The sequence below is a fragment of the Actinia tenebrosa genome, unplaced genomic scaffold, assembly GCF_029948245.1.
Source record: "Actinia tenebrosa isolate PJP-AT-01 unplaced genomic scaffold, QUT_ActTen_1.0 PGA_scaffold10__47_contigs__length_13832649, whole genome shotgun sequence".
Classification (NCBI taxonomy): domain Eukaryota; kingdom Metazoa; phylum Cnidaria; class Anthozoa; order Actiniaria; family Actiniidae; genus Actinia; species Actinia tenebrosa.
This window is the reverse complement of record NW_028292570.1, coordinates 7,077,710-7,104,177: the sequence shown is the minus strand read 5'-3', so window position 1 is coordinate 7,104,177 and position 26,468 is coordinate 7,077,710. Positions and strand designations below refer to the sequence as shown.

The 26,468-nt window shown below is 39.9% G+C and overlaps 1 protein-coding gene and 2 pseudogenes across 1 annotated transcript; 2 read left to right on the top strand and 1 right to left on the bottom strand.

The window, feature by feature from the left end:
- Window positions 1-2,327: 2,327 nt before the first annotated feature.
- LOC148912906 (uncharacterized) lies at window positions 2,328-4,479 on the top strand. The gene is made up of 5 exons (XM_089026236.1): window positions 2,328-2,708; window positions 3,070-3,143; window positions 3,247-3,338; window positions 3,670-3,779; window positions 3,867-4,479. The coding sequence occupies exons 1-5, from the start codon at window positions 2,328-2,330 to the stop codon at window positions 4,245-4,247; spliced, it is 1,038 nt and encodes a 345-aa protein (XP_088882362.1). The 3' UTR covers window positions 4,248-4,479.
- A 4,445-nt stretch (window positions 4,480-8,924) lies between these two features.
- On the bottom strand, window positions 8,925-9,755 carry LOC148912905 (uncharacterized; annotated as a pseudogene).
- A 12,225-nt stretch (window positions 9,756-21,980) lies between these two features.
- Window positions 21,981-25,544, top strand: LOC116307336 (uncharacterized; annotated as a pseudogene).
- Window positions 25,545-26,468: the final 924 nt, after the last annotated feature.

Below are 26,468 nucleotides of genomic sequence, written 5' to 3'. Positions count from 1 at the left end.
CCCACCCCCCTCCACCCCCAACCCCCCCTACCCCCTCACCCCGATCGGACCCACCCAGACTCCGCGCCAGCCCCAAGCCCTCGCCTCACCCCCCCCCCCGACCCCCCCCCCGCCCGCTTCACCCAGCCACTCCGCCCCGCCCCACCCCGCCCTCCCCGTGCGGCCCACCCCCCGCCCGCAGACAGCCAGCCCCCCCCCCGCCCGCACACACTCCAGCCCCCTCTCCGCCCCACATCCCACCCTATCCCCCCCCCTCCACCCCCCCCGCCCTCGTCACCCCCCCACACTCACCCCCCGACTGGGCCGCCGCCTCCATCCAACCCCCCCCCCAGATCAGCGACACCCCCCCCCCCCCGTCACCCCCCCGGACACCGCACCGACCCCCCACAAACCCCCCTCCGGCCCCCCCCCCATGTTGCCCGCCGCCCCCCCCGCCGCACCGCGCCAACGCCGCCCCCCCAACCCACCCGCGCCGGCAGACACCCCATCCGCCCTCCCCCCCCCCTTTCTTCGCCTCCCGCAACCCCACTCCCCCCGCCTGTGCCCCCACATAGCGCCTCCCCATCTGCATCCACCCCGCGCGCGCTACCCCCCGCCCCCCCCGTCAAGGGGGCCCCCTCGCCGGCACCCCACCCCCGCCTCCCCGTTCCCTCCACCCACCCCCATCCGCACCGTACCGCGGACCGCCCCCATCGCCTCACCTCCCACGTACGCCTCACCCTCTCCGCCACCCAGCGCAGTCCCATGAGGTGCGCCTACCCCGCAGAGCCTCAGGGCTCCACGAGCCTCCATCAACCGCCGACCGACTCCCCTGACACACAACACCCATTCCCCACCATCCAGCCCCCCGCCGTTTCTCCGTTATCCCACCGCCCCGGGCCCCCAGCCCTCCCGCACGCCCCCCTACCCGCCCCAGCGAGCACTGGCTCGGATCCTCCCTGGCACCCCGGAGCCCTACAACACCACGCCCTCACCCCCCTCCCCCCAGACTCCTCCACGCTCCCCGCCCTCGACCCATCCCCGAAGCCCCCCCCCCCCGACCCCCCCCGCACGACCCACCCACACACCCCGCGGCCCCCGTGCCCCCGCTCGACCCCCCCCCTCCGCGCACCCCACGACGCCCTCCCCTCCTTCTCCAGCCCCCCGCAACCCCCCGCCCACGCCCGCGCGCGCAGGCGCTCTCATCCCCACGCCCCTGAGCCCCCCCCGGGGGCCCCCGCCGAGCGGCCCCACTCACGCCCCCCCCCCCCCCCCCTCTCCGCCACCACCCCGCGCCCCTCACCCCGCTGTCCAAACCTCCCCACCCCACCACCCCATGACGCCCCCCCACCCCACCCCCCGTGCCCTTCCCCCCCTAGCCTCCCCCCACCCGAACGCTGCTAGGGTACCGCGCCCCCAGGCCCAACCCCCCCCCGGCCACAACCCCCAACCCCCCCCCACCCGCTACCCCCGCCCCACCCCCCCCCCCCCCCCCCCTCCCCGCCCCCCCGCGCCCCGCACCCTTTCCCCCCACCCGTACGCCCTTTCCCCGCCCCCGCACCCGCCCTCCCCCCCCCCCGCCCCTCGTCCCCTCCAACGTGTAAAAACCCCCGAGGGCCTCCGCCCGACCCTTCGACCGCGCAATCGCCCACCCCCCGACCCCCGCGCACAAGCACACACCCCCGCGCACCCGACTCTTTCACACCCCCGTACCCCGCCCCCACCCCCCACGCGCCCCGCGCATCCAGACCCTAACTCCATCCGCCCGCCCCCGGCCCCACCCCTCCCCCGCCCCCCCCCCCCGTCACCTATACTTCCGTCGCCCCGTCTCACCGACTCAACCCTGCCCGCTCCCCCCCCTCTCGCGCCTACCCCCGCATGTGCTCCCCCCCTCCCCCCCTATCACCCCCCACCCCCCCCCGGTCCGCCCTCACCTTCCCACCCCCCCCGCCCCCGCCCCCCTTCCCCCCCTTCCCGCACCGCCCCGGCCGCCCGCCCGCGCCGCTCCCCCCCCCCCGTACAGTCCGCCCACACCGCCACCCTCCCCCCCCCCTGCGAGCTGTCCGTTCCCCCCCCGCCCCCCGAACCCCCCCGCCCGCAACCCACCTCTCCCCTTTGAGATATGGCTACACCCCCGGCCGCGGCCCTCCCGACCACCCAACGCCCCGTCCACACCCGACGAGACCCACCCACCCCCCCCCCCCCCCCCCACTCGCCCCCCCCCCCCCTCTCCCCCTCCACACCTCTCCCCCGCCTGCCCGACACATCTCCGGTGTCCACTCCCCCCCCCCCCGCCCGCTCCCGTCGCATATTTGCTTATAATTGCGTTCATTCGTCGCGATCAAAAAATGGGAAGAACATCTACACCTTTACCAGGACGCCCAATGCCAATCCATTCTGTTACTGCAACTACCAGTACAAGCAGTACGAGTAGACATACTGAAAATGGCGCCAATTCTCAAAGGCTTAATATACTTATTCCCTCTGTCCCTGGTGGTAACGAGGATGTGCTAAGAGAACACAGAAATCGCCTATTGCAAGCAACAAGCGAGAATGAGAACGTTGACCCCGACAGCGAAAAAGAAGAAATTTCTTCAAATTTCGAAACGATTGTAAAACAGTTTAAAGAACTGCAAGAACAAAACCGCCAAATACTAGCCGCCTTAAAAGAAAGCCAGCAGAACAAGGACAACAGCAAGACCAAGATTACTGTCTCAAAGGCTGTTGCAGTAAGTAAAGTGGCAATATTTTAAAAAGCAAGCTATTTTTATTGATAATTTTACTGGGAATTCTTGGCGCGAAGAGTAGTTGGTATAATTATGCAGCGGTATAATTTATGCAATGCTAAAATTGGCGGGAAACCCGCCATGGCAGTGGTTAATGCTACCAAACTTTACTATTGATTTCCAATAACAAGACACTGAATGATAATGATAATTTCCTTTTTTGTAAAGGAATTGATTTGATTTCGATTTTTTTCCCAATATTATACAATCACAGCCATAAAAATAATGAAAACATTATTACTATGTCTAAGAATAACTTAAGGTACATCTTATGATTTTAATGAATTATATTATGTTATTACAGTCTGAAGTACGCTTGGTAGCAAAGAAATTACGGGACAGGGAAGAAAACCCTCTTATATGGGATTTTACTAAAGCGTAAGTATAAAAATTTAATAAAAATGATCTTGTCTGAATCATCCATAGTTTCTTTCCATATTAAGTTTCCACTTACCACTCCAATATGGCATTTCCTAATTAGTTTCAGAGATGACGTCAACGAACAGATTAATAACGCAATAAGGGATAGAGTTCTGAATGTTCATAAGGATGTCTCTGCCGTCGAGTTAGAAGGTATTTATGTATTTTATATTACGAAGTGCGAAAGGCCTTATGCACCTATCAAAGTTAACCCGGGGGGGAGGGGTGAGGACAAAGGGTGGTGGTGGTCGGGGGGGGGGGAGGGGGGTAACGAAATCCTTTTAGAAATATTCAAATGCCGAAGGGAGGGGAAGCAGTTTGAAATAAAATAACACGGAAAAAAAAAACAAAAAAAAAAAACAAAAACAAAACAAAACAAAGCAAAAACAAATGGATGCTAAAGGAGTAATTGTCGGCCAAATGCCAAAATTTCTAACAAATTTTGTCTCAAGTTTTAATATATGGGTACTTGATATAATTTCAGCTGCCCTTAAAAGTCACTTTCTGACGAGAAGAAAGAGAAACAAAAGAGAGCGTTCAGGGGCCCTTGGAAGGCATCAAAAGATGCAGCGGAAAACACAAAGAAAACAAAATGTAAGTAAACTGAATTTGCAACGATTATGACTTTGTTTAATAAGAAACTTTGACTGACGGTGTTTTTTTTTTTCTTTTTTCTTTTAGCTCCTAAAATCCAGATCCAAGGCAGCGGACTTGTCAACCTCGCTATCGCCAGGGGACAAAGAGAAAGTCAAGGCAATTATGAAACTGGAGTATATGTCATCAGAGGAGTCGATGTCAGAGGCGGATGACCAGGCTGATGACGATACAGCGGACAGTGGCTCTGATAACGAAGGGGGCCCTACTAAGCAGAGTAAAGTTTTAATAAAACACCCTCTGCCATGGAGAAGCCCCCTAGCTAATCAGTTCATGGAAAGCATGGACCGAAAGGCAAAAAGGAGGCTGTCAGAGCGCAGTCTCACCATGCTTTTGAAGCGGAAAATCGGGGAGCCGTCAAGACGCCCAAGGCCATCTGGAGGTCCCGAATGGGCATTGAGAGCCTAAAGGTTTTTATCAAATCAAGGGCACTGGGACACCGAACGTGGTTGGGGTTTCTACGAGTTTTATGAATTAAATCTTGTGTCACTGTTCCTCCGTTCCTTTGGCCTGATTTCTAGGGTTTTCGTTCTTCTTTCGATTACTTGAACGTTATACTCGTTTACTTGAAGAAATCCAAAGGTCAAACGGTATAGCAGCGGCTATCTAAGCCTATTGACCTTTGGATTTCTTAAAGTAAACAAGTATAATGTTCAAATAATCGAAAGAAGAAGGAAAACCCTAGAAATCAGGCCAAAGGAACGGAGGAACAGTGACACAAGATTTAATTCATAAAACTCGTAGAAACCCAACCACGTTCGGTGTCCTTAATTAAGTTTTTGCAGTTATAAATGAAGTGTACTACTACAGAATATCTAAAAAGAATCGTACATAAGCCACAGATCGATTGACAACTAAATATATTATGATCTCCTTTCACAAATTCTGTCACAAGATGAAACAAACACCTATAATTAATTTACAGAACTAGCATTTTCAATTAGTTGTAGTTAACAAATTGTTCATAGTTAATCAGTCGTCAAGAAAAGGAAATTCACAATAAAAATGTTTCAGTATGATTTATGTCTTTTTTCCTGCTTCTTAGTATAGGTTAGCTATGTTTAAAGTATGAGGTGGTTGTCACGACATATATCGTTTCTATTTTTTTTGGCCTGCCATAAGTGACAATAGCTGAAGACTGATAATATAGTTAAATTTAGCAAATATGATGAGCATAATTCAACTGAGCAAATATGGCTAAGACGCGCTGGTACATCTAAGGCATTAAGGGGGCATTAATCACATATACGGTCAGAGCATATCGCATGGTATAGGTAAGGCATAAATCACATATACGGCCTGGAAAAATACAGGGTATATGTAAGGCATTAATCACATATACGACCTGGGCAAAGACAGGGTATAAGTAAGGCATTAATCACATATACGGCCTGGGCAAACACAGGTTATATGTAAGGCATAAATCACATATACGACCTTGGAAAATACAGGGTATATGTAAGGCATAAATCACATATACGGCCTGGGAAAACACAGGGTATATGTAAGGCATAAATCACATATACGGCCTGGGCAAAGACAGGGTATATGTAAGGCATAAATCACATATACGGCCTGGGAAAATACAGGGTATATGTAAGGCATTAATCACATATACGGCCTGGGCAAAGACAGGGTAAATGTAAGGCATTAATCACATATACGGCCTGGGAAAATACAGGGTATATGTAAGGCATGAATCACATATACGGGCTGGGCAAATACGTGCACATATCAAATGAGCATTCACATTTACTACCGGGTAAATGTATGGATGATATGATATCTGCTATATATTTGCCGTTTGGGATTTTACTGGGCCATACGGACTTTGCCATCTGTGCCCATGGGATAAATGTGTAGGTACATATCATATACAGTCATTGGGCAAATATTGTCTACTATTAGTCAAATATGATATTTGCCCATATATTTGTCTATATGTTTGCCTACATGACAAATCCATTTTTTCGTCGAGTGTTATCTTTCCATCCAACGGTCTTTCTGGTTCGAATCAGCCGTACGATATGAATATATTTACCACGTCCACCAACGGTCTTTCTGGTTTGAATCAGCTGTACGTACGCTCTGAGTACTTACCGCTGCATTATCCGTGCCAAGCAGCGCCGGCGCCGTTTCGTTAGCGATTACTCACCTTTAATAAGTTAATCAGATTTACCTTCAGTACAGTAAAATTACTGTACTGAAGGTAAAAGGCACGGATAATGCAGCGGTAAGTACTCAGAGCGTCGAGCCCTCGAATTAGCATACTAACGCCCTGAAAGAAAAGTTTTAATTCCTTGGAAATAAAACAATATTTTCAAAAACTAAGTGTATCGGGGTTTTTATTATATGATTACCAATGAAATATCTATTTAATTTTCTCTATTTCGAAAAATTGATATCTTCACACGTGAAAATAACATGTTATTTTCACGTGTGAAGATAACACCATTGCGATGGCTATTCAAAAATAAACGGAAAGAATTACCTGAAAAAGCCAAAACATACTTCATTGACAATAATATGATAAACAGAATATTACATGGGCGCGCGGAGATAAGAATTTTATCTTCTCGTGTTGACGTAAAGCCTCCTGTTTATACAGGTCAGAACGCCAGACAACAACTGCACCGCCTTTGTCAGCGGGCTTAATAACAATGTCAGAACGATTACGTAATTGACGTAAAGCCAATCACTCGTCCTTAGAAAGATTAGAGTAACTGAGTTTACGGTTAAGATTGAGATTAGAAATATCACGGCGACACTTATTGACAAAAAGATCAAGAGAAGAAAATTGTCCCTCGGGAGGGGCCCAGTTAGACTTACGAGGACAAAGGCGCTCAAAGACATCACGTTCACAGTTAGAGTTAGAAGAGTCGGAGAAAAAAGCTTTAAGGCGAGTACGGCGAAAAAAAATTCAGAATCTTTCTTGACCTGAAATTCATCAGATTTCTTAGCAAGAGGAACGAAGTTTAAACCCTTGCTAAGAACTGAAATTTCAGAATCAGAAAGAAGTAGATCTTCGGGAATGGTGACAACGGAATGACTGAAGACATTGTGATTGCTAAGTTCAACATGTGTAAAAGGATCAAAACCAACAAGAGACACAAACTTATTACGCTTAGTAACAAACAAAAAACAACAAAAAAACTGGTACAAACGGCGGTTAAGAGTATGAATGTGATTACGAATGGAGGAAACTAACACTGCCGGACAGACATAAGACAAGTCTCTGAGGCAAGCAGCAGTATCAAGAGTGAGGGCATCACGTTTACAGCACATACTACGAATAGTGGAACGCATGACAGAGCGAGAGAAAGTGGAACAAGCAGAAGAAATATCGGAAAAATACTGAGTAGAGTTGACACCAAAATTAGAAGCATGAAACTTAACACGAAAACCAACAGGAATGACTTTAGCATGAAGACAACGACCAATGAAATAGATATGACTAACAAAGCGTGTTTTAGCGAGAGTAAGGTTAAAGAGTTTGAGAGCGAGATTAGAGCTAATGTTAGGAAAAGGAAATTAAAAATATGAGACAAATCGATTTTTTCACACTTGTCACGAAATTTCAAAAATGCCTGAATTTTCCTGACATCCACTCTTAAAGCCTTTTTCTAAACTATATTGATGTCTTATTGGTACAATATGCAAATTAGATTCAAAAATTTAAATCTAAAAAACATGAAAGCGTGAAGTTTTTAAAATTAAAAGTTTTTAAAACTAAACTTTTTTTTATGAGCTATTTCCAATCAAAATTATTCTTCTAATTTCATACTGAATCTGTTCCATGCATCACAGAACATAACAGAATATAGTGTGTGCTTAAAGTGCTACTATGACGAAAATCGCTCAAACTTGGATAAAGATGAAACTTCCTAAGAATACTCTTTAAAGGTCCAATAATCACTGTATGAAGTGTTTTCTCGATATTCAGGACGAAAGTATGATATTTTTACGATTATTTTTTGGAGTCTGTGACGTCATACACTCAACATCAAACATCGCTCCATACATTTCTTTGTAGTTTATGATCAAAATATCAGTAGTAAAGGGAGAAAGAAATACCCAAACACCCCAAAATATAAATTATAGTCACAAGTAATGTGAAATAAGCACATTAGCCACCCTTTGGGCTTCATAGGAATAAAATTAATTAAGGATTTATATACAAAGAAATATATGTAGCAATGTTTGATGTTGAGTGTATGACGTCACAGACTCCAAAAAATAATCGTAAAAATATCATACTTTCGTCCTGAATATCGAGAAAACACTTCATACAGTGATTATTGGACCTTTAAAGAGTATTCTTAGGAAGTTTCAGCTGAATCCAAGTTTGAGCGATTTTCGTCATAGTAGCACTAACAGGGGCAACAGGGTCGAACTGCTCCTCAGCTCCTTACTTTCTCGGTGGCACTTCTTTAAAATATCTCATTGACATATGTACAGCAATTCTACAGAAAATATTTCATTCTACTTTCCAAAACACGCACACTCCTCTATGAAGGACATATACTCCGAAATAAGGTCTTTCTTTCTGTCGTTCGATTTGAAAGGTATGGCGAAATGATGCCTGATTTGTTTTAGCATTGCGACCTTGAATTTACGTAACTTGTTTTCTCGTGCACACTCGCAAAGATTAAAGGCATCGTATGATATTGAATGCTGTGGTTTGATTTCATTAGCAATCTCTTCTAACATCGTTGTCGTTCACATTCTTCATCTTATTGCAGGAGTTCTTTATACTCAAGGTCAATTTTACCCGTAGAAGATCCTTGTTTTCCTCCTGTTAGCTGCGGGGCGGACTAAAAAAACCCTGTATTTTCGTTTTTGTTAACCATCCTTCTCTTGTAAACAAACGATTATTTTGTTTATCTCTCGCCTTCCGCATATTAGTAGAAACCTCTTGAGGGTCTTTATATTCCGTCTGCTAGCCGCCAATGTCAAACCTTGCAATAAAGTTGCTTCTGAATTTATCCGAAAATCTCGAAGATCCACTTCTTGGTTTGGATAGGGCCCAGCCTAACTAACCAGCTGAGTCAAGTTGGTGACGATGACTTATTGTCATTTGTAACGTTAGTAGGAGTGCATGATATTGATTGCTGTGGAAAACCTTTCAATCCAGTCCCTCCTTAGTTTATCATACAGTGTTTCGTGTTTTCTTTCTTTAAAAAAAAGGTTAAGTACCTATATTTAACGTCGATAAACTTCAGTTGAAATTCAACTGCTATCAATGGAAGCCGACAATGCGTACTTTACTCCCTCTCTCCATCATCAGTGCTCTGTTTTAAGAGTATTTAAAGCTACACGGATTAGAGAGAAGTCGAAACAGACGTGGAGATTCTAAGGATCGAACCGTGGACCTCGAGATCTAAAGGTCGCGCGCGCACTAACCAACTGAGCTACGCCAGCTCCTTTTCTAACGGAATGTTCCCTGATATCCAAATATGATTCGAGCTCTGAAAAGGTTTGAAAAGTCTTCACGCACTCTGGCTTCGAACACTCAAAAATGTCTAGCTCCAATTCACTGTCATCCTCACTATCATCCTCTCTGGTAAAGTCTCCTTGCATTTCCATACTCGTGTATCTTTAGGAGCAAAAACGTCATTAATGGCCTTGAAGCGGTGCTTCTCTAGCTTAGTGAAAATAGCTTCTCAAAAAGAATTTCTATACCACGACCTATTCCATAAGATTTCCATGCAAACAGGAATGCCTTTCTCCTCAAATTGAATATTATGTAACTTAATGAAGCCATCTATTTTCTTAACTTGTAAAGTTTCCTTCTCCTCATCTACTACGCAGACACATGCAGACGTATCTTTTACTGGCCTTTCTGAAAATGCTGTTCTCATATGCTCTGCACATATAATGTCCTTTGTTGCAGTATCGTCGGATGCATGTCTTCATCGGGCATAAATTTCGATCGCAAACATCTTTGCCATACTGTGGTTCTGACTAATCGTAGCGAAAAACAGGTATACCTACTCGCTGGCCCATATATTTTGCAATTAGACCGTTATCATGATAAGAGCCGGTTTCATCTGACCACAGATAAACCTGAGTAACATGGGGTTTCTAGGTCTTGATGACCTTCAATTTGTTTTCGATAATTGAAGATACTGCAAACCAGTCTTGCTGTCACGTATCAAAGAGATTGGCATACGACTGTAGTTCTAACGAGCCTTCCTTCTTTAGATATGTGCCATTTAACCCTCTTTTGCCGCTCACGTTGATACTTCTTCTTTTCTGATAAAGTGCCTGGTCCTAATTTTTTTGCGTGGCATCTTGTTCATTGTGTTTGGCGCGTAGACAATTTTCCGTACGGCAAGTGAATTTTCTCTAATTGATTGAATACTTGTATGCATACAGAAGGAGGATTTGGATTTTGGTGTTTGTGTTATAAGCATTTTTATATGCGTTCATAAGAGTTTTCACATCGCATACAAGCATGCACAAGAATGCAGTCTTCAGTTGCTTTCTGTTGTTGATGTTTTACAGTAATACTATTCCAGAAAATCCAAACGCTCTTGGGAACAAGATATCTTTCTTGCGGTGTCATCCATCGCTGCATTATGAACATTCAGTACATCTTTGCTGTTCCCGCATGCCATAGACTGATAAATTTCTGGAGTACAACATGGACTGAGGATAAGTGAATCAAGCGTCGATATTTCACGGAAAAGAGTTGTTTTCATATCTGCGGTATCTACACTTATCGCCGAATTCTCAATATTTTGCGGCTTTAGAAGTAAATGAAAAGTAACATTAAAGTGTCATCAAAAGAATAGAATGTACATTATGGGAATGATGAAATGCGTGTAATTAGAAATAATACTTAAGTGCTCCGACAGCTGTAGCATTTGCCAATTTACAACGTGTCTTCCCGACACGCTAGTTGTTTTACCACAATGACTTCTTGGCAAGACTTTTTGGTCGCCAGAATCTTCCTTAAAGATGCATGCGCTTTGGACATATGGTCATGAATCCGACATGATTTGATGATAAGCCTCTGAAATTACAGCTCTCGCTAAAATCAATTAGCTTTCTGTAACATCTAAGCAGTGGGACAAGTGACAGCTCTCTAAATGAGCAGAAATACTAACGTTGCACTCTGATAGCAACACATGTGTGGCAAATGCCCCTATAATACTAGATCCACATTCCGTATGTAAGATTTCGTAAAAAGAGCAACGGAACGGCAAAGAAGACATTTCACAACATAATATATCAGAATTATTCAGAGCTTGACTGGAACACGTGAATATTCTGCACAAAATCGAGGCTAACCGTGTGCAAATGTGTCTGTATATCAAAGAAACACAGCGGTAATTTTGAAATCAAAAATTTCAAGATTTGATGCTGATTTTTCGTAAGGCTCATCAGAAATACTAACTTGATAATGTTGCTATAGTGCGATGTTTTATATGCTTCAAATTCAGGTCAAGTGTTCAAAACCAGAACAAAGGCATCCCTAATATGTTATTAAACGAGTGTTCACATGGAGCAATACAAACAAACAGTCTATTTTACACGTGACGATAGTGATTTGACGGGAAAAAAAGTTAATTCAAAGTATTTATCAGTAAAATTTTCCACATCACAAAGTAATTTACAATTACTCTAAATCAAATGTTTTAACTAATGAGAAAATTGCTGTGACTTGACTACAGATCTATAACAATATCAACGTGACCATATACCCATTTAAAACACTTTGAATTGTTATTTAATAGCCAAGTAAGTTTTGTAGGTGTGCAGGGATTATATATGTTCTTTATATGTGTATAAGGATCTGGCGCAAATGAGAAACTTTCTGATACCCTTACGAAGAAGAACGTTGTTGCTGCTATAAAAAAAGCATCTCCCATTGGAAAGACCAGCTGCTTGCAAGGTTACCATTCAGTCGTGAATCAATTTGCCCCCAAAATGCTGTCTTTTTCTTATCAAGGAATGCTTGCGAGGTACGATATGTAGCTGACTAAATTTTCTGCCTTTATCTACTTGCATGCTATAGCTTTTACTTTAGTTTCACTCTTTACCATTACACAATATTTCCAGAAATTTTAGTAAAATAGGATACATTATGTATGTTCTTGAACTCATATTTACGAATATTTACAAGAATTAGGCTGCGTTCATAATGTATGACAGGGGGGGCAGGTTAAATCTTAAAATGACAAAACGATTCTTAAGACCCCCCCTTGAATTCTCCCAAAAAATAACTATACCCCCCGGTCAATCTCTCGTAGCTTCTTCTAAAAAATTTGCATCCCCCCTATTCTCTGATAACATTTTTCGAACCCCCCCCCCCCCTCCCCATTTTACTGGTAAAAATGTTTCCGATCCCCCCTAAATTTCACCTGCCCCCCCTCTCTGCCATACATTATGAACGCAGCCTTAGTATAAAATTACTACATTATGAAAAATATTGATAAAAAGTAAATGTAATGTATGGTCGTTTGTAGGTCCATACTTGCTGTCCTCCACTTTAATCTAAATTTAAATATCCCCATATCAAAGTATTAAATGATACGTGAAATAAGATATGTTGATTGTGGTAAAAACTCAGTTTTCTTTAAAAAAAGAATTTGGTCTTCCTGTGGAGGCATCCCATGAGGCATCTGGGGTGGAGGTAAATCTACAGTACGAACAGCGTGGTCAGTCTTTCCTCGAGTTGACTGCGAGAAAAATAAGATTTTGAACCTAAACTAGTTATTTAAGCTCATTGTAAAATTCAAGGAAGGAAAGTTTATCATGGAATAATTTACAGAGGTACAGATAATCGAAGTTTGTGTCAGTAAGTTTGGACTTTAGGCGAGATATCGTTGTGATCGGGTTTTGAGAACACCGCCAAGCAGCTCCATCTTTGAAAGAAGGAAGACAAGACTTTTGTTTCTTATTGGGAACCAAAACGGAGCATATCCAGCTAAGTAAATTAATATTTTTATGTTTAATTTTTAATTTCCTTCTTCTCCGTCTCCAACGTTTTTTTATACCAAAAAACGCTAAAAGGCATGTGACTATTTCACCGGGGTTTAACCACATTTGTCTCGACGAATACCACAGCTTTAGCCCCACGGAAGTTTAGCTCCAAGAGCTTTAGCCCCATCTGGCAAGGGTTTTAGCCCCATATGCGAACATAATTTTCCTGGATGGAAATCTAAAGCAGGTATTTATAAGCTTTTAAAGTTAATAATAAGACTGATAGGGCTTGTAGTTCCAATGAATTTTGGACTGTTGTTTTAGTTTATAGTTCTGGTGAAAATATATATACCTTCCAGTGAGTTAACTCCATTATTTCACTGAAATGAGCTTTATAGCCGTTTTTTCTTTAAAGATAGTTCAATAAAACTTTTCAACGAGTGCTTTTAGAATAATTATAACAGATATTCTTTGGCGGTGTCACAGTGATATGTGTACCCCCGAGATATGTGTACCCCCGCACACATAACACTAGTGATACAGTCAATTCAAAAAACGTTGTCGTCGACCGGCTCAAGCCTACGCGACTGGACCGAAAAAAATATGGGTAAAAATCAATGAAGCGGTTAAATATTCGTTCTGAATTAATTGTTCCCGCTAGTAATAAGATAATAATGGCGAGAAACAATCCATCAAATGCATGTCTTTGGGTTTAGTGAAAGAAAAACAAAGTAGTTATGATTCAGTTCACAATTTCGAAAATATGAAGGTATTAATGAACGTCTCCTTCAACACTTCCCGCTCGCTTACGAAGGTTCGTGCTGTAAACAAGGCATAACTAGTCAGATAAAATTATGGAGTCAATTCGGCTTCAATGATTGCTACCCAGAGTTCCTTTCGGTCCAGTCGCGTAGGCTTGAGTTGGTCCACGACAACATTTTTTGAATTGACTGTATGTGTATCCCCCTGTGGGGATACACAAAACACTGAGGATTGGCATCCAAGCACTGCTGTTCGAAAGACAAAAGTAAAGGGAGCAAGCAAGGATGAATAAATCGAGGCATATACGTAAACAGGTCAGTTTAATAACAATCAAAATAATGTCAATATTTTATAGCATATAAGCTTACGGCCTTGTGTAAAAGCACTGCTGAATAAATCCGATATTTGAACCCCATCCGGTTGTCCCATGCATCTTATATAATATTAGGGTATTTGGATTAATTTGACTTGTTATTCATTCATCTCATGCTTGCGATGTGTGCTGAAATCAAAAATAACAACCTTTAATATGTGTTAATCGATGTTTTGATTGGCGATTGTTTTCCTCGTAACTACTAAATTGTTCTAGAGTTTAGAAACGTTCAATTAAGCTTATTGCTAAGTAAAGCCATGAACATACTGGACATCACTTTTCTTCATCTAGTTATTATTGCATGCACAGGAATTGCACTGCCATTTACACTGCCTATATTTGAATACTTTATGTGGGATCTTCATGCACTGTCTGTGATACCATTTTAAGCAAGAGCTACATTTGGCCATGTCCTCACCAGGGCTGTAGGGTTGGCGACATATGCAGTAGATATTGATGATATGACTGCTGGATGTTTTACACACAGCTGAGGATACCACACCGGGGAACATTTCAATGGAGTTTCCTTCTTCCATACACTTCCACAAGTGTGAGCGTATGGCTCGTCTATTGAACTTGATTGTCAACCCCATGACAAAGGGATGTTGCAAAAGCAATGGCATATACACCACAGTCTGTACTGTTTGTTTGTTGTTTGACAGGCATAATCTGAACATCAATGGATTCAGCTTCTTGTGTGTGTAATATAGCTGCAACTTGCTGCTTGGTAAGCAATGTTATTCCAGTTAAAAGACTATCATACAGTTTTACTGCATTCTGGGCCTCACACCCTATATTGCTGGTACAGATCCAGTGGTCCCAACCTGTATGAAGAACCTGGACAAATTCTCCTTTCATAACATCAAACTGTTTTGCAGGTTCAAGTGTTGTTAGCTGCAGGCCACCAATTTTAGTGAACTGTTTCTTCAATATATTTTGAGCAATGCCAATTTGATGATCACTCAATTTGCCATTCCTCAAAATTGTGGCTCTAGCTTTTGCTAAGACACCATAGAACACCTTTCTCTGACTTAATGAAACTGTTAGGATACTGGCCATCGGTTAAATATTGAACCAGATTCTGATATTTAATAGAATCCATCTTCTTAAAATTCTTCACTTTTCCCGCGAACAAGTAAATATCTCACGCAAAGTTTCATGGGTACATACTATGATAATAACAGTGGGGGAGGGGTGGGGATACAGTTATCGCGACTCGTATGTTTATCAGGGATATCTGTATCCCAAATTTTTTCAAGCATTTTCCCATCCAGTTTTTTTCTTGTTGTTTATTTGTTATTTTTAGCCTCTTAGCATTTATTTTTAGATATATCAAAATATTTCTCCCAAAAAGAATTTAAGATTATATTTTACTTGCTTCAAAAACAATTACGGTAACATATATTCAGGTATTTTTTGCCAAAAAAAACACATGATGTTTGATATGTTGTTTTGAAAAATTCGCTGCCACATAGGAAGATAAGTTTTATTTGCTAAAAGCAGTATTGAAAAGCCTTTGATCTGATTTCTGTTTAGTGATGGGGGAGGGGACTGGGGGATACACATATCACTAGTCGCCATCTTGGGGGGAATACATGTATCACTAGTGTTATGTGTGCAGGGGTACACATATCTCGGGGGTACGCATATCTCGGGGGTACACATATCTCGGGGGATACACATATCGCTGCGACAGAGCCATGTTGTTTTAACATCCGACCACAGGAAGCCCAAGCTTAAATTTTCTTTACATGATTAATTCTTTAATTTTTACTTTAGTCATTGTGCAAAATCATTATCATTATTATTATTATTATTATTATTATTATTATTATAGATAAAGTATATTTATTCATTGTCATATAAGCTAAGAATAATTCAAATCTTTGGGTTTGCTAACAGATGGGAACAACCCTGGTGCAAATCCTGCTCAGGATCCTGGTAGGATCCTACTAGGATCCTACCAGGATCCTGAGCAGGATCTTGTACAGGATCCTGTGCAAGATCCTGTTTCAAGATCCTATAGGATCTTGAATAGGATCCTATAGGATCCTGATAGGATCCTATAGGATCTTATAGGATTCTATAAGATCTTAACAGGATCCTATAGGATCCTATTCAAGATCCTATAGGATATTGAAACAGGATCTTGCACAGGATCCTGTACAAGATGCTATAGGATCCTGTTTAATATATTGTAGGATCTTGTACAAGATCCTACAGGATCCTGTTCAAGATCCTACAGGATCCAGTTCAAGATCCTACAGGATCCTATAACATCCTACTTAATATCCTACAGGATACTGTTCAAGATCCTACAGGATCCTATAACATCCTACAGGATCCTATAGCATTCTATTCAAGATCCTATTCAAGATCCTATTCACGATCCTATTCAAGATCCTATAGGATCCTATAACATCCTACTTAATATCCTACAGGATACTGTTCAAGATCCTACAGGATCCTGTAACATCCTACAGGATCCTATAGCATTCTATTCAAGATCCTATTCAAGATCCTATTCAAGATCCTATTCAAGATCCTATTCAAGATCCTATTCAAGATCCTATAGGATCCTATTTAGGATCCTATTCAAGATCCTATTCAAGATCATGTAGGATCCTAATTGAGGTTTTGATAGGATCCTGTACAGGATTTTGTTATTTTCTTGAGAGTATAGTTTTCAAAATAAGACTAGTTATGACTTTTTTTGCAAAGTTTATTATTTTATTACTTAAATCATATAAAATTTTTAATATTACAACAATCTACTAAGCTAAAAAAGTTGCTGCTTGTCATAACAACTAAGTTAAGATGAACAATGTTACTTTTATTGTTAACTTTCACAAATCCTGCTTTAAATTGTTTACTAAACTTCATTGTTGTTGGAAACTAAATTCACTGAATCTTTTATATGTTATTGTTTAAAAATGTAAGACCATACACCTTTCTCATAGCATCAAAATGTGATCTAGTAAATTAGCTAGTTATATCTTACAATGTGAAGTAGTAAATTAGTCAAAGTGCTTATCACCCTTTACCTCGATGTCTGCATGAAGTGAATGTTAATAGTATTAATATTAAGGGTCTTTATCAAAAATACTTTAACTGACATAAAAGCTTACAAAAATGATAGGAATAATAAAGGAATGGTAAAATATTTTTATATGACTTGAGGGATGCATCTTGAAGATCCTGTTATCATGGCATATACTTCCAATATGCTGATGAGTGTTATGTAATAGGAGGCTTTTAATTTATTTGTCATCATTTTAAAATTGAAACAGTCTGATTACTATGAGAATTTGTAATGATAACCTTTCTGTAAACCCTGAGAAGGAAATGTGAAGGTTGTTTACTCCCCCAGAACGTTTCAATAATGCCTCCTATGGCATCATATTTATGGCATATTGGAAGGATATGTCCTTCAGTTGATATCTCGAGATATCTCAAGATGCATTACGTACTCAAATCATATTAAAATATTTTACCATTCATTAATTCACTTCATTTAGAATCAAACTGAAAATATCGAGCTAAGGGTAATATGCACTTTAATACCAAAAACAAGGGCATTAAAGCCTATGCATCATGCAGGCCTCGATGTACTGTATATGGCTTAATCCCTGTGTTCTTGGCTTCTGACTCGAACAGCCATTCTCAATCACAAGCACCCTCTAGTGATTGTTTCTGTAGCAAGAAGTAGATTTTGGTGGACGTCAATCAAGGCGTTTCCATTCTATAGGCAATTGCCCTTACTGCTTTGTGTTTACCGACAATGTTATGGAAATGCCTTGTGATTGACATCCACCAAACCTTCTTTGTTGCATCAGAAAAATCGCTAGAGGGCACATGTGATTGTGAATGGCTGTAATAAACCATTTCTGTTAAACTGGACTTTCATCTAATATCGGGTGATCATCAACAGCTTCATACTTCTCCAACTTTCGAAATGCCTTGAGTTTATCAAGGCATTTCTGATTTAAACTGGTCCTGATGTCAGACCAGCTTCTTTCAACCATTTTCTCTCCATATTTCACCTTGATGCACTCTACATATTGGAAAAGGAGAAAAATGGTCTCTTTAGAATTTTCAATTATACATATTATAGATATAATAAACAAATGTCTCTTCACACAAATAAAATAATTAGAGCTTTGAGGTGTCTTAAAACTTTGAAGTTTAAAAAAAAGTTTAAATTGTTTTCCAAAAGTAGACAGTCACCTTAAGCTAATTCCCTTGAAAGAAATTTTACCCATAACCTTGTCCTGAAACTTTGCATGAACATTAATTACTGCACATGTCAACTATTCTCATCAAAATGTTCTAAAATCTATCCAATAAGCTGTCCTTCATATTTTGATATATAGTGACGAGCATTGCATTTATCGCAAATCATAAGCTATGTACCACTATTAGAGTGTATGCTTGATAACACATATTAGTTCACGTCCTTGAAGTTGATTGAGGTGAAAATCTGAATATTAATCAATGTAACTTACTTTTAATGAGATCTATTTTATCCTGGTCAAGGGCCGGTTTTTTCAATCCTCCATCTTTTGGTTCCACACTGCCACTTCTCATCTCTTCATCTGTGAAGAGAAGTGACAGTAGGGCTGTTGCGTAAAGCTTTGGCTTTTTCGCCTTTGATCCGACATGAGTCAGCAAGTTAGTCCCATTAAAAATCTATAGGAAAACGAAAAAGTATACTTAGTTTAGTATCTGATTTTCGAAATAAACAAATTGTTTAAAGTTAATTAAACACTTACAAATTCTTCATTGTTAACATCTTCTTGTATTGAAGGATTAGTTGGACTAAGCGATGTTGATGATTCCTGAAAGCATTAAACAAATCATTAATTTGGAAAAAAGGAGTAAATATCAAGTCATAACTTGCAATATCATGATCCAGTAAACCAATTGGTCAATCAAAGATATTGTAGTTCATTATGCAAAGCTCGATCCGACTATGTTTGAACTTTGGACTTAATTTTGAATAATAATCCAACTTAAATTAGTAATTTTGACTTTTTTGTTTTAAATTTGTAAGAGAAGTTTGTAAGAGAAATCTTTTTCATTGAAAAATTAAAAGGAAGTCTTTCTTGTTGCTCAACTCAAAGGCATATTCATATTATATTATCCAATATTCTCAAAACATACCTCATGTATCAAGATGTGATTTGCTCTTGGGCTACTCGTTAGTTTGTTGAATGCAGGAACCTGCACTTTTGCTGCTGTAGTAGCTGTTGATTGCTGCTGAAGGAGTGTTGCGATGGTGTCTAATCTCTCATAGACACCGTCAAAAAGCTCCTTCAGCAGCTTTTCAGATACTTCAACAGTTTTGTCTTTTTCTGAGCTTGCACCCTATTAAAAAATAAAAATAAAACATGGTAAATTCCCAATAGTTTTCAACTTGAACTTCTCAAACAAATGAAATTTGTTTTTAAGTTTGTCCAAAGTTAATGCAATCAACTTGGGAATTTCTAAACTAACTTTGGAAATCCATTTGTTAAAAGTCATATTCAGGCTGCTGTAAATATTCCACACTCAGTACCTTTGGGGTCTGACGTTTTCTAATAAGGGCTTTCACCCTTCTCAACTCATCTTCGACATCTTTTTCGTCTTTATCTTAAATGAAAAAAAAAAGTAAAACAAAAATGAGCATATTATAATGACACTTTATAAAGTAACAATCATGCATTTTAACAGACATAGTTCTTTTATATTCTCTTATTGGTCAAAATACTATTTTAAAATCTGAATATGTAAAATGCTCACACCATTTTTTAAACCTCCGGCATTTTCGATGCTACCAATCAGTCAATAACTTTTACAATTTTCACAGGTGACAAAAAGTAAATTCAACCAGACAACACGCAACTTTGATGAATGCGTATCATTGTAATTGCAGTAATACATTCTGTTCTTACCAGTTGAACTGTCATCTGAACTCTCAAGATTGTCTTCTTGAGTAGCAGCATCCAAATTAGTATCTGAAGAATTGAAATTAATAAGATATTTATTTACACTTAGTATTTATTATTCCTATGGCAGTTATAAATTGTATCTACCTTTTTTCTTTTTTCTTGGTGGTTGAACAACGTCATCTTCATCTGTTTCTTCAGAATCCATCCTGTCGGTTTTCGTCAGGATGGATTCTAACTTACGTTGTTTTTTCTGACATGCATCTTTTGTTCCTACAACGGCAATATTTCAAAAGATATATTGTGATGTAATATCAGTGCTTGCCTAAAATGATAAAAGAATTTCCTATTTATTTTAAACTATCGAAGCTATATCGCGTCAAAAATGCTCGGATATTTCTGATTTTAGCTCAATTGCCATTCAAGCTTTTAAACAGAGTATTTGAAATGTAACTTTTGAGGCCGGTTTGTCGTTATGGTTCGATTTTTTAACAATAGTTTAGTTTTGACAATATTGTCTTCCTGTTCCTTCGATTTTACTAGTAAGATACTTCTGATTATTGGTAAATGGATGGCCACAAACCTTTCTACCGAGTTTAAAGAAACATTATCAAGTGGAAATAGTTGTACCGCCAAATAGGCCAAAAAATAGCATAAAAAGTGCGTTTTCTGTAACAGAACATACAGATGGAAAATCTTTACCAAAAGCATACCTTTAAACACTATTTGGCACTTCCAATGATTGCCCTTGCTGTCTTTTACTGTCGCGTTATTTCTTATTTCTGGATTTTCTTCCATTATGCACTTCTTCTCCACCACAGAGTATGCCATTTCCCCAGGAAACCATACGAGGAAATAGGACGGGATGGTCGCACCTTTGAAAGGAGAATAGAAATCGATTTAATTCAAAATCAGATAGGTAGATGATCCTAGAAATAGGATATTCTTTGCCGGCGAAACCAACAATGCGTTTAGTTTACATGAGAAAGGGGTGTGAACTTTATGCCTAAGAGAAATAGAGGAAGATCCTACTGTTTGGAATATTCTTCCCATTACGCGAGAAGAGCCTTGGCATGTAAACAGTAAGCAATAAATATGAAACCGTTAAGTTGATTCGCCTGCAAGAAAGATTGTACCCTATGTCTAGCATCATTTTGCCTAAACATTCCTTTATGCTTTCAAATGACATACCGCCTATAAGGTGTGAAAACGTGATTCCACGTTTCATATGATCTAAATGTTTAAATTTCGACGCATATATACCCTCACTTGAAATTATTTAATTTACAAGGAATTAGAATTTCATTTTTTGTCGAGAAGTCCAATGACAAACATATCTTATTAAAGAAGGATTTTTTTTCGTGGGAGGAAACCGGTCAGGAAGCACGTGTATAAGTGTGAAATCCTAAGACTCGTTTGACTCTTGTCTTTCACTTACGAATATTATTGTAATCATAGCAAAATAGTCCACTCTCTTAAACATTCTTATATCAAGACCTCAGCCTTTAACTTAAACATTATATAGTTCGTTTCATTTTCAGGTGGCTCTTGATCAAGATCTTAAATAAAACTTTTTTGGGCGCCGCATTTAACTCGGGATTTAGCTTACACAACCGCCATTCTTCTTGTTTTACAAATTGATAAATCTTAAGATCCAAAAGGTCTCTAACTTTCTTATACAAGGATTACAAATAAAAATTGTATGAACTTGACGAAAAAAATTACAGATTTCAAACACTACTTAGCTTTATATTAAAACGGTGCAGCAAAAGTCATTCGTCAAAAACAGTCACACTATGATATGTATACATTCTTTCAAAATAGTTAACTTACCTGGGAACTTATCGGCAAGCATCTTCTTTTGGAGTCTAAGGCTCGTTGGAATTGTTGACATTTTGATGGTGGGTTCGTGGATAAGAAATTAATATAGCCTGTATGTATCGCAAGTAAGTACTCCGATCAGCGTGGAAATCAACCGAAGTGTCACTGCAGGCGGTTGAATTGACTTATATAATCAACATCCGGGACCTAACTACGTCAGATTTAAACTGGCTTATTTGAACCAATCAAAATTGAAAGCGTATCATGTTAGCCCGCGAAAGTTTTTCCAACTTTTCGCGCGTAGGACGTATGCTTTGATATCAATGCATGGCTAGTAATTATAATGAAGAATCTTCCAGTGAAACTGGAACTATTTATAGTGAGCTACAATATGTACAGGGAAGTATTGGTTTAACAGACTCTGAAAGTAATGTAAGCAGTAAAAGTTCTGAAGAAAGTGACTTGACTGAAGATACAAAAGATTTTAGCGATTTCTACCGTTCTGATAGCGATAGCGTTGACTACGATGAAAATGAGAGTGTAAAATGTGTTTTTACCGAACGCTGGAAGTACGATGATCCTAGCAATGAAGATACCAGTTCGACAAGTGATGAAAACAATAAAAGGACCTTCCAACAAAAACAAAATTGTAGTCATGCTGAACACCAAGAAAAAAACAGTTCAGACGTGTGCATCGAAGAGGATTTAGACTACTCCATCAGACGCTACGTTAATAGTCGGGACAGTACCGGTAGTCGAGACATTGAAGCGCTTGAAACAGACGACACATCTTTACAGTGTGTTGAACACGATGAAAATGCATTTATTTGTAACAAACGCACTCGACAAAGTTCTTACAGCAATGAAGGTAACGAAGAAGAAGATCCCAGTGAAAGTGATAGCTCTAATGATCAGTCGACATCTGAAAGTGAAGTAGTTTCTGAATCGAGCTATCATAATTATTCGAACGACAGTGATCATGAGAGGATAGATGACTCGCCACTTTATGATGGCGCTTCGCTATCACAAAATAATTTCAAGGGAACATTTCTAGCTCTCACTCAAAAACACAATCTTCCATCTAAGGCTGTGGACAGCATTTTAAAACTCCTGAAACTTTCATTACCTGAAGATAACAAATGCCCAACTTCCTCTTATATGTTTGATAAATCACTTGATGACATTGGCTACAATTATGTCAAATATATTACATGCTGGAAATGCCAGACCCCTCTAGAAAATGAACTTTGTGTTAAAAATAGCTGTAGTCAGAAGGGGGAAAATGCAGAGGGACAAGATTCAAGTATCTTTTATGTGATAAACTTGCTGCCTGAACTTAAGTCATTGATAATGGGTAAGTCCAATTAACAGGTCCTATATCGATAAGTATATTGGTTTATCATACAAATTATTTTTCTGTCATTTTGATTGACTGACATACAGTAGCTGCAATATTATAACTGCCTACAAATAATAGTCTTCTCATGTGCATAACAGTGCAATCTGTTAATGAACAGTAGGTGTACATGAAATAATTGTTTAATATGCCTTACCAGTGTTTGCATCTAGGTCATCTTGGTCTGAATGACACAGATCTGATTAAAACATTTACCTATTGAAACTTGCATGCTGCTCTACCTTCAAATGCAAATTGCCTATATTAGATCACATTACATTCCCTTGAGAGCTGTTCTTTTATTGTGGACGTAATATTTACACATGAAAGAATCAACTACCAAGATCAGTGGCATCTCATGGTCTGAAATGTTCACAATTAACAAACAATGAAGCAAACAAGAGGGCCATTAGTTTTCTTGATCATGATTTAATAAGAAGTCTATGTCTGGTGTTGGTGCTAGAAGCAAACAATGGCATATTGTGTTGTTTGTAACAAAGCTAAAAAAATTGATAATGCTTATTGTTTTGGTCCAAATTGCTGATATTTTGTCTTATTTTTGACCACAGAAAACTGGATTCCAATGAGCAATTTTATAAACAACTTTGTCCATGTACCTGGAATTTACACAGATGTAATCGATGGATCAATTTATCAAAAGCAGTGTGCAAAAATAAAGGAAGACGGAAGTTTTTGTATATCCCTGTACTGGCATTTAGATGGAGCACCAGCTCTCAAATCTAAAAGTGTCTCCATTTGGCCGATTCAGAGTTTTGTTGCTGAACTCCCATTGGGAATTAGGTATTCTTATAAGAATATAATTTTGTCTGGATTATGGTTTGGAAGAAAAAAACCAAATATGGATGTGTTTCAAGAACAATTTGTTCAACAAGTAAAAGAGCTACAGGCTGGTTTTTATCTTGAAGGTGATCCAGATAAACCAAAGTTCAAGCTGAGTGTCAATGGCCAGGCTGCAGATCTCATGGCTAAAGGTCCATCCATCAATTTTAAAATCTTTTGTGGTAAATTTGGGTGTTCTGACTGACTACACCCTGGTCTAAAACTGCCTTGCCGTGGAAATGTAAGAGTTTACTTACCCCAGAAATTTCAAAGAAGAAATCATGATGATTCATTAGGCCATGCTGAGCTTGCTGACCTGACAGGAGAAGCTGTTTTTGGAATAAAGGGTTCATCCCCAATACATCAAATTTTGCAAATCCCAGAAATGCTATTATTTGATTACATGCACCAAGTCCTGGAAGGTGAATATACGAGAAGATTAGCAAAATGGCTTGAGGGGAAATGTCCGAGCGGTACCTGCATTAATAATGCTGAGAGAACTATTATGACCAGAAACCTTTTAAACATTAAATTACCTCATGACTTTAAACGCAAGTTCAGACCAGTGGAAGAGTTTAAAAAATGGAAAGCTAGTGAGAAACAAGTACTATTTCTTCATTCGGGACTACCCATACTGAAAACTCTCTTACCACCTGAGATATTTTATCATCATTGTCTTTTGGTCACCAGTATGACGATACTTTGCAATGACACAATCTCTGTTAATGATATATGTATAGCTGAAGCTATGATTGAAAGCTATACACGCCTTCTTCCAAAGTTGTTTTCCAGAAGAGAATGTACATATAATTCTCATGCTTTAACTCACCTGCCACAACAAGTCAGAGAGCATGGGCCATTAATTCTACATTCAAGTTTTGTGTTTGAGTCAATGTTGGCTCATTTGAAACGTATGTTTCATGGGACACGTGGTATTCCAGAACAGATCGTTAAGAGACTTGCTGTTGCTCTACATTCTAAACACTTTGTCCAAAAAAATATTAGTGGTAATGATGAAGCAAGTGGCTTTGTTGAAAAACTTATGGGATCGTCAAGTGGTGTAGAAATCAATAATGGCATCAAGTTTTTTCCTCCACTACTCCGAGAAGTTCCAGTAGTTGATGGTCCAATAGAGGGATACTTTGATGACCATAGAGATGTGAATGCTGCGCAAAGAATGTCCAAAGGTGGCCAAGTGTACCATAGCTTGTGTTACAAGAAGAAGGGGAAATCCGCAAGTTATTTGGTGAAATACAAGTCTGATCAAGATAGCAGCACGAGCTTTGGTGAGATCCAGTACTTCCTTAAGGATTCTAATAATGATGGTTATGCTGTTATAAAAGAATTATGCAGCACAGGTTCAAATATCTGCTCAGATGGTCTACCTCCTCCAACTGATGATGTGATGCATGAATTTTGGGCATCAGGTATTCTTGGTCAGTCCTTTATTGGAGTACTATTCACAAGGAGGATTAAGCTTATAAAGTGCTCCAACATTGAAACAAGGGTGGTATATGTAGAAAGTAATGATGCTGGTGTTGATGGATATGTTTCCTCAGTGTTAAAGAGCTACCAGCATGACTAGGTTAGTATGCTAACACAGCCATCAGGCAGTCACAACTCACAACCACAAGACGTATCACCGCAGAACTAATGTCAGATGCATATAATATCAGACTGTATATATGTCTATGAATTTTACAAATAATTGTATTATATATTCCAGCTAATTAAAATTTTGTTGAAGATTATACCCAGAATAATCCTTCTAAGTAGGAATTCTAGACTTAATAATTTTGTTCACGATTTAGTCTAACATATCTTTGATGAAAAGTTTGGTATTACAATTGGTTCTGGTATCCCTTTTGCAGTGACAGATGCTAATTAATGCATATGCATTTATGTTCCATCATGAAAATGACAATGAATTCAATAATAAATATCTTAAGACGTGTTCATTATCTGGAAGGTCTAAAGTAAACTCTTGTAATTTAATACTCTTGATAACAAACTTAAAGTGATTGTAACAGACTGACTTACACTATTCAATTGACAGTATTTATGTTGGCTGAATGAGCATTTAATTTTCAAATTTATATTGTGATAATGAAGTCGGAGTGTATGTAATACTTTGATTCCATCTGGCCTGTGAGCAACATCTCTGCTACCGGAGTTGAAACACACAGCTTTTTATTTAATCTACTACGACTACTTTTAATTAACTAGAATATACATAAGGTATTTTTGTAAAATATATTACATAACACTGGATATAATCAAGCTGGTGATAACAAAATGCATCCTTGAAATAAATACTGTTTTACAAGTAATTATGTATTGATTATATATAGTCTACCTTTTTTTCCACAAAAAATAGAATTCCTATCCAAGTTCCTACTTAGGATCCTGCTCATTACTTATCAGGATCCTGTTCAAGATCCTACCGAGGATCCTACTCAAGATCTTAATTTTTACCCAGGATCCTACTTAGGATCCTGCTCATTACTTATTAGGATCCTGTTCAAGATCCTACCCAGGATCCTACTCAAGATCTTAATTTTTAGCCAGGATCCTATTTA

Excerpts from the sequence above, each read along its gene's own strand:
- LOC148912906 (XM_089026236.1), top strand. The coding sequence starts at position 2,328 with ATGGGAAGAACATCTACACCTTTACCAGGACGCCCAATGCCAATCCAT. Across the intron at positions 3,144-3,246 it reads ATATGGGATTTTACTAAAGC|TTTCAGAGATGACGTCAACG; the intron begins GTAAGTATAAAA and ends TTTCCTAATTAG. Across the intron at positions 3,339-3,669 it reads CTCTGCCGTCGAGTTAGAAG|CTGCCCTTAAAAGTCACTTT; the intron begins GTATTTATGTAT and ends ATATAATTTCAG.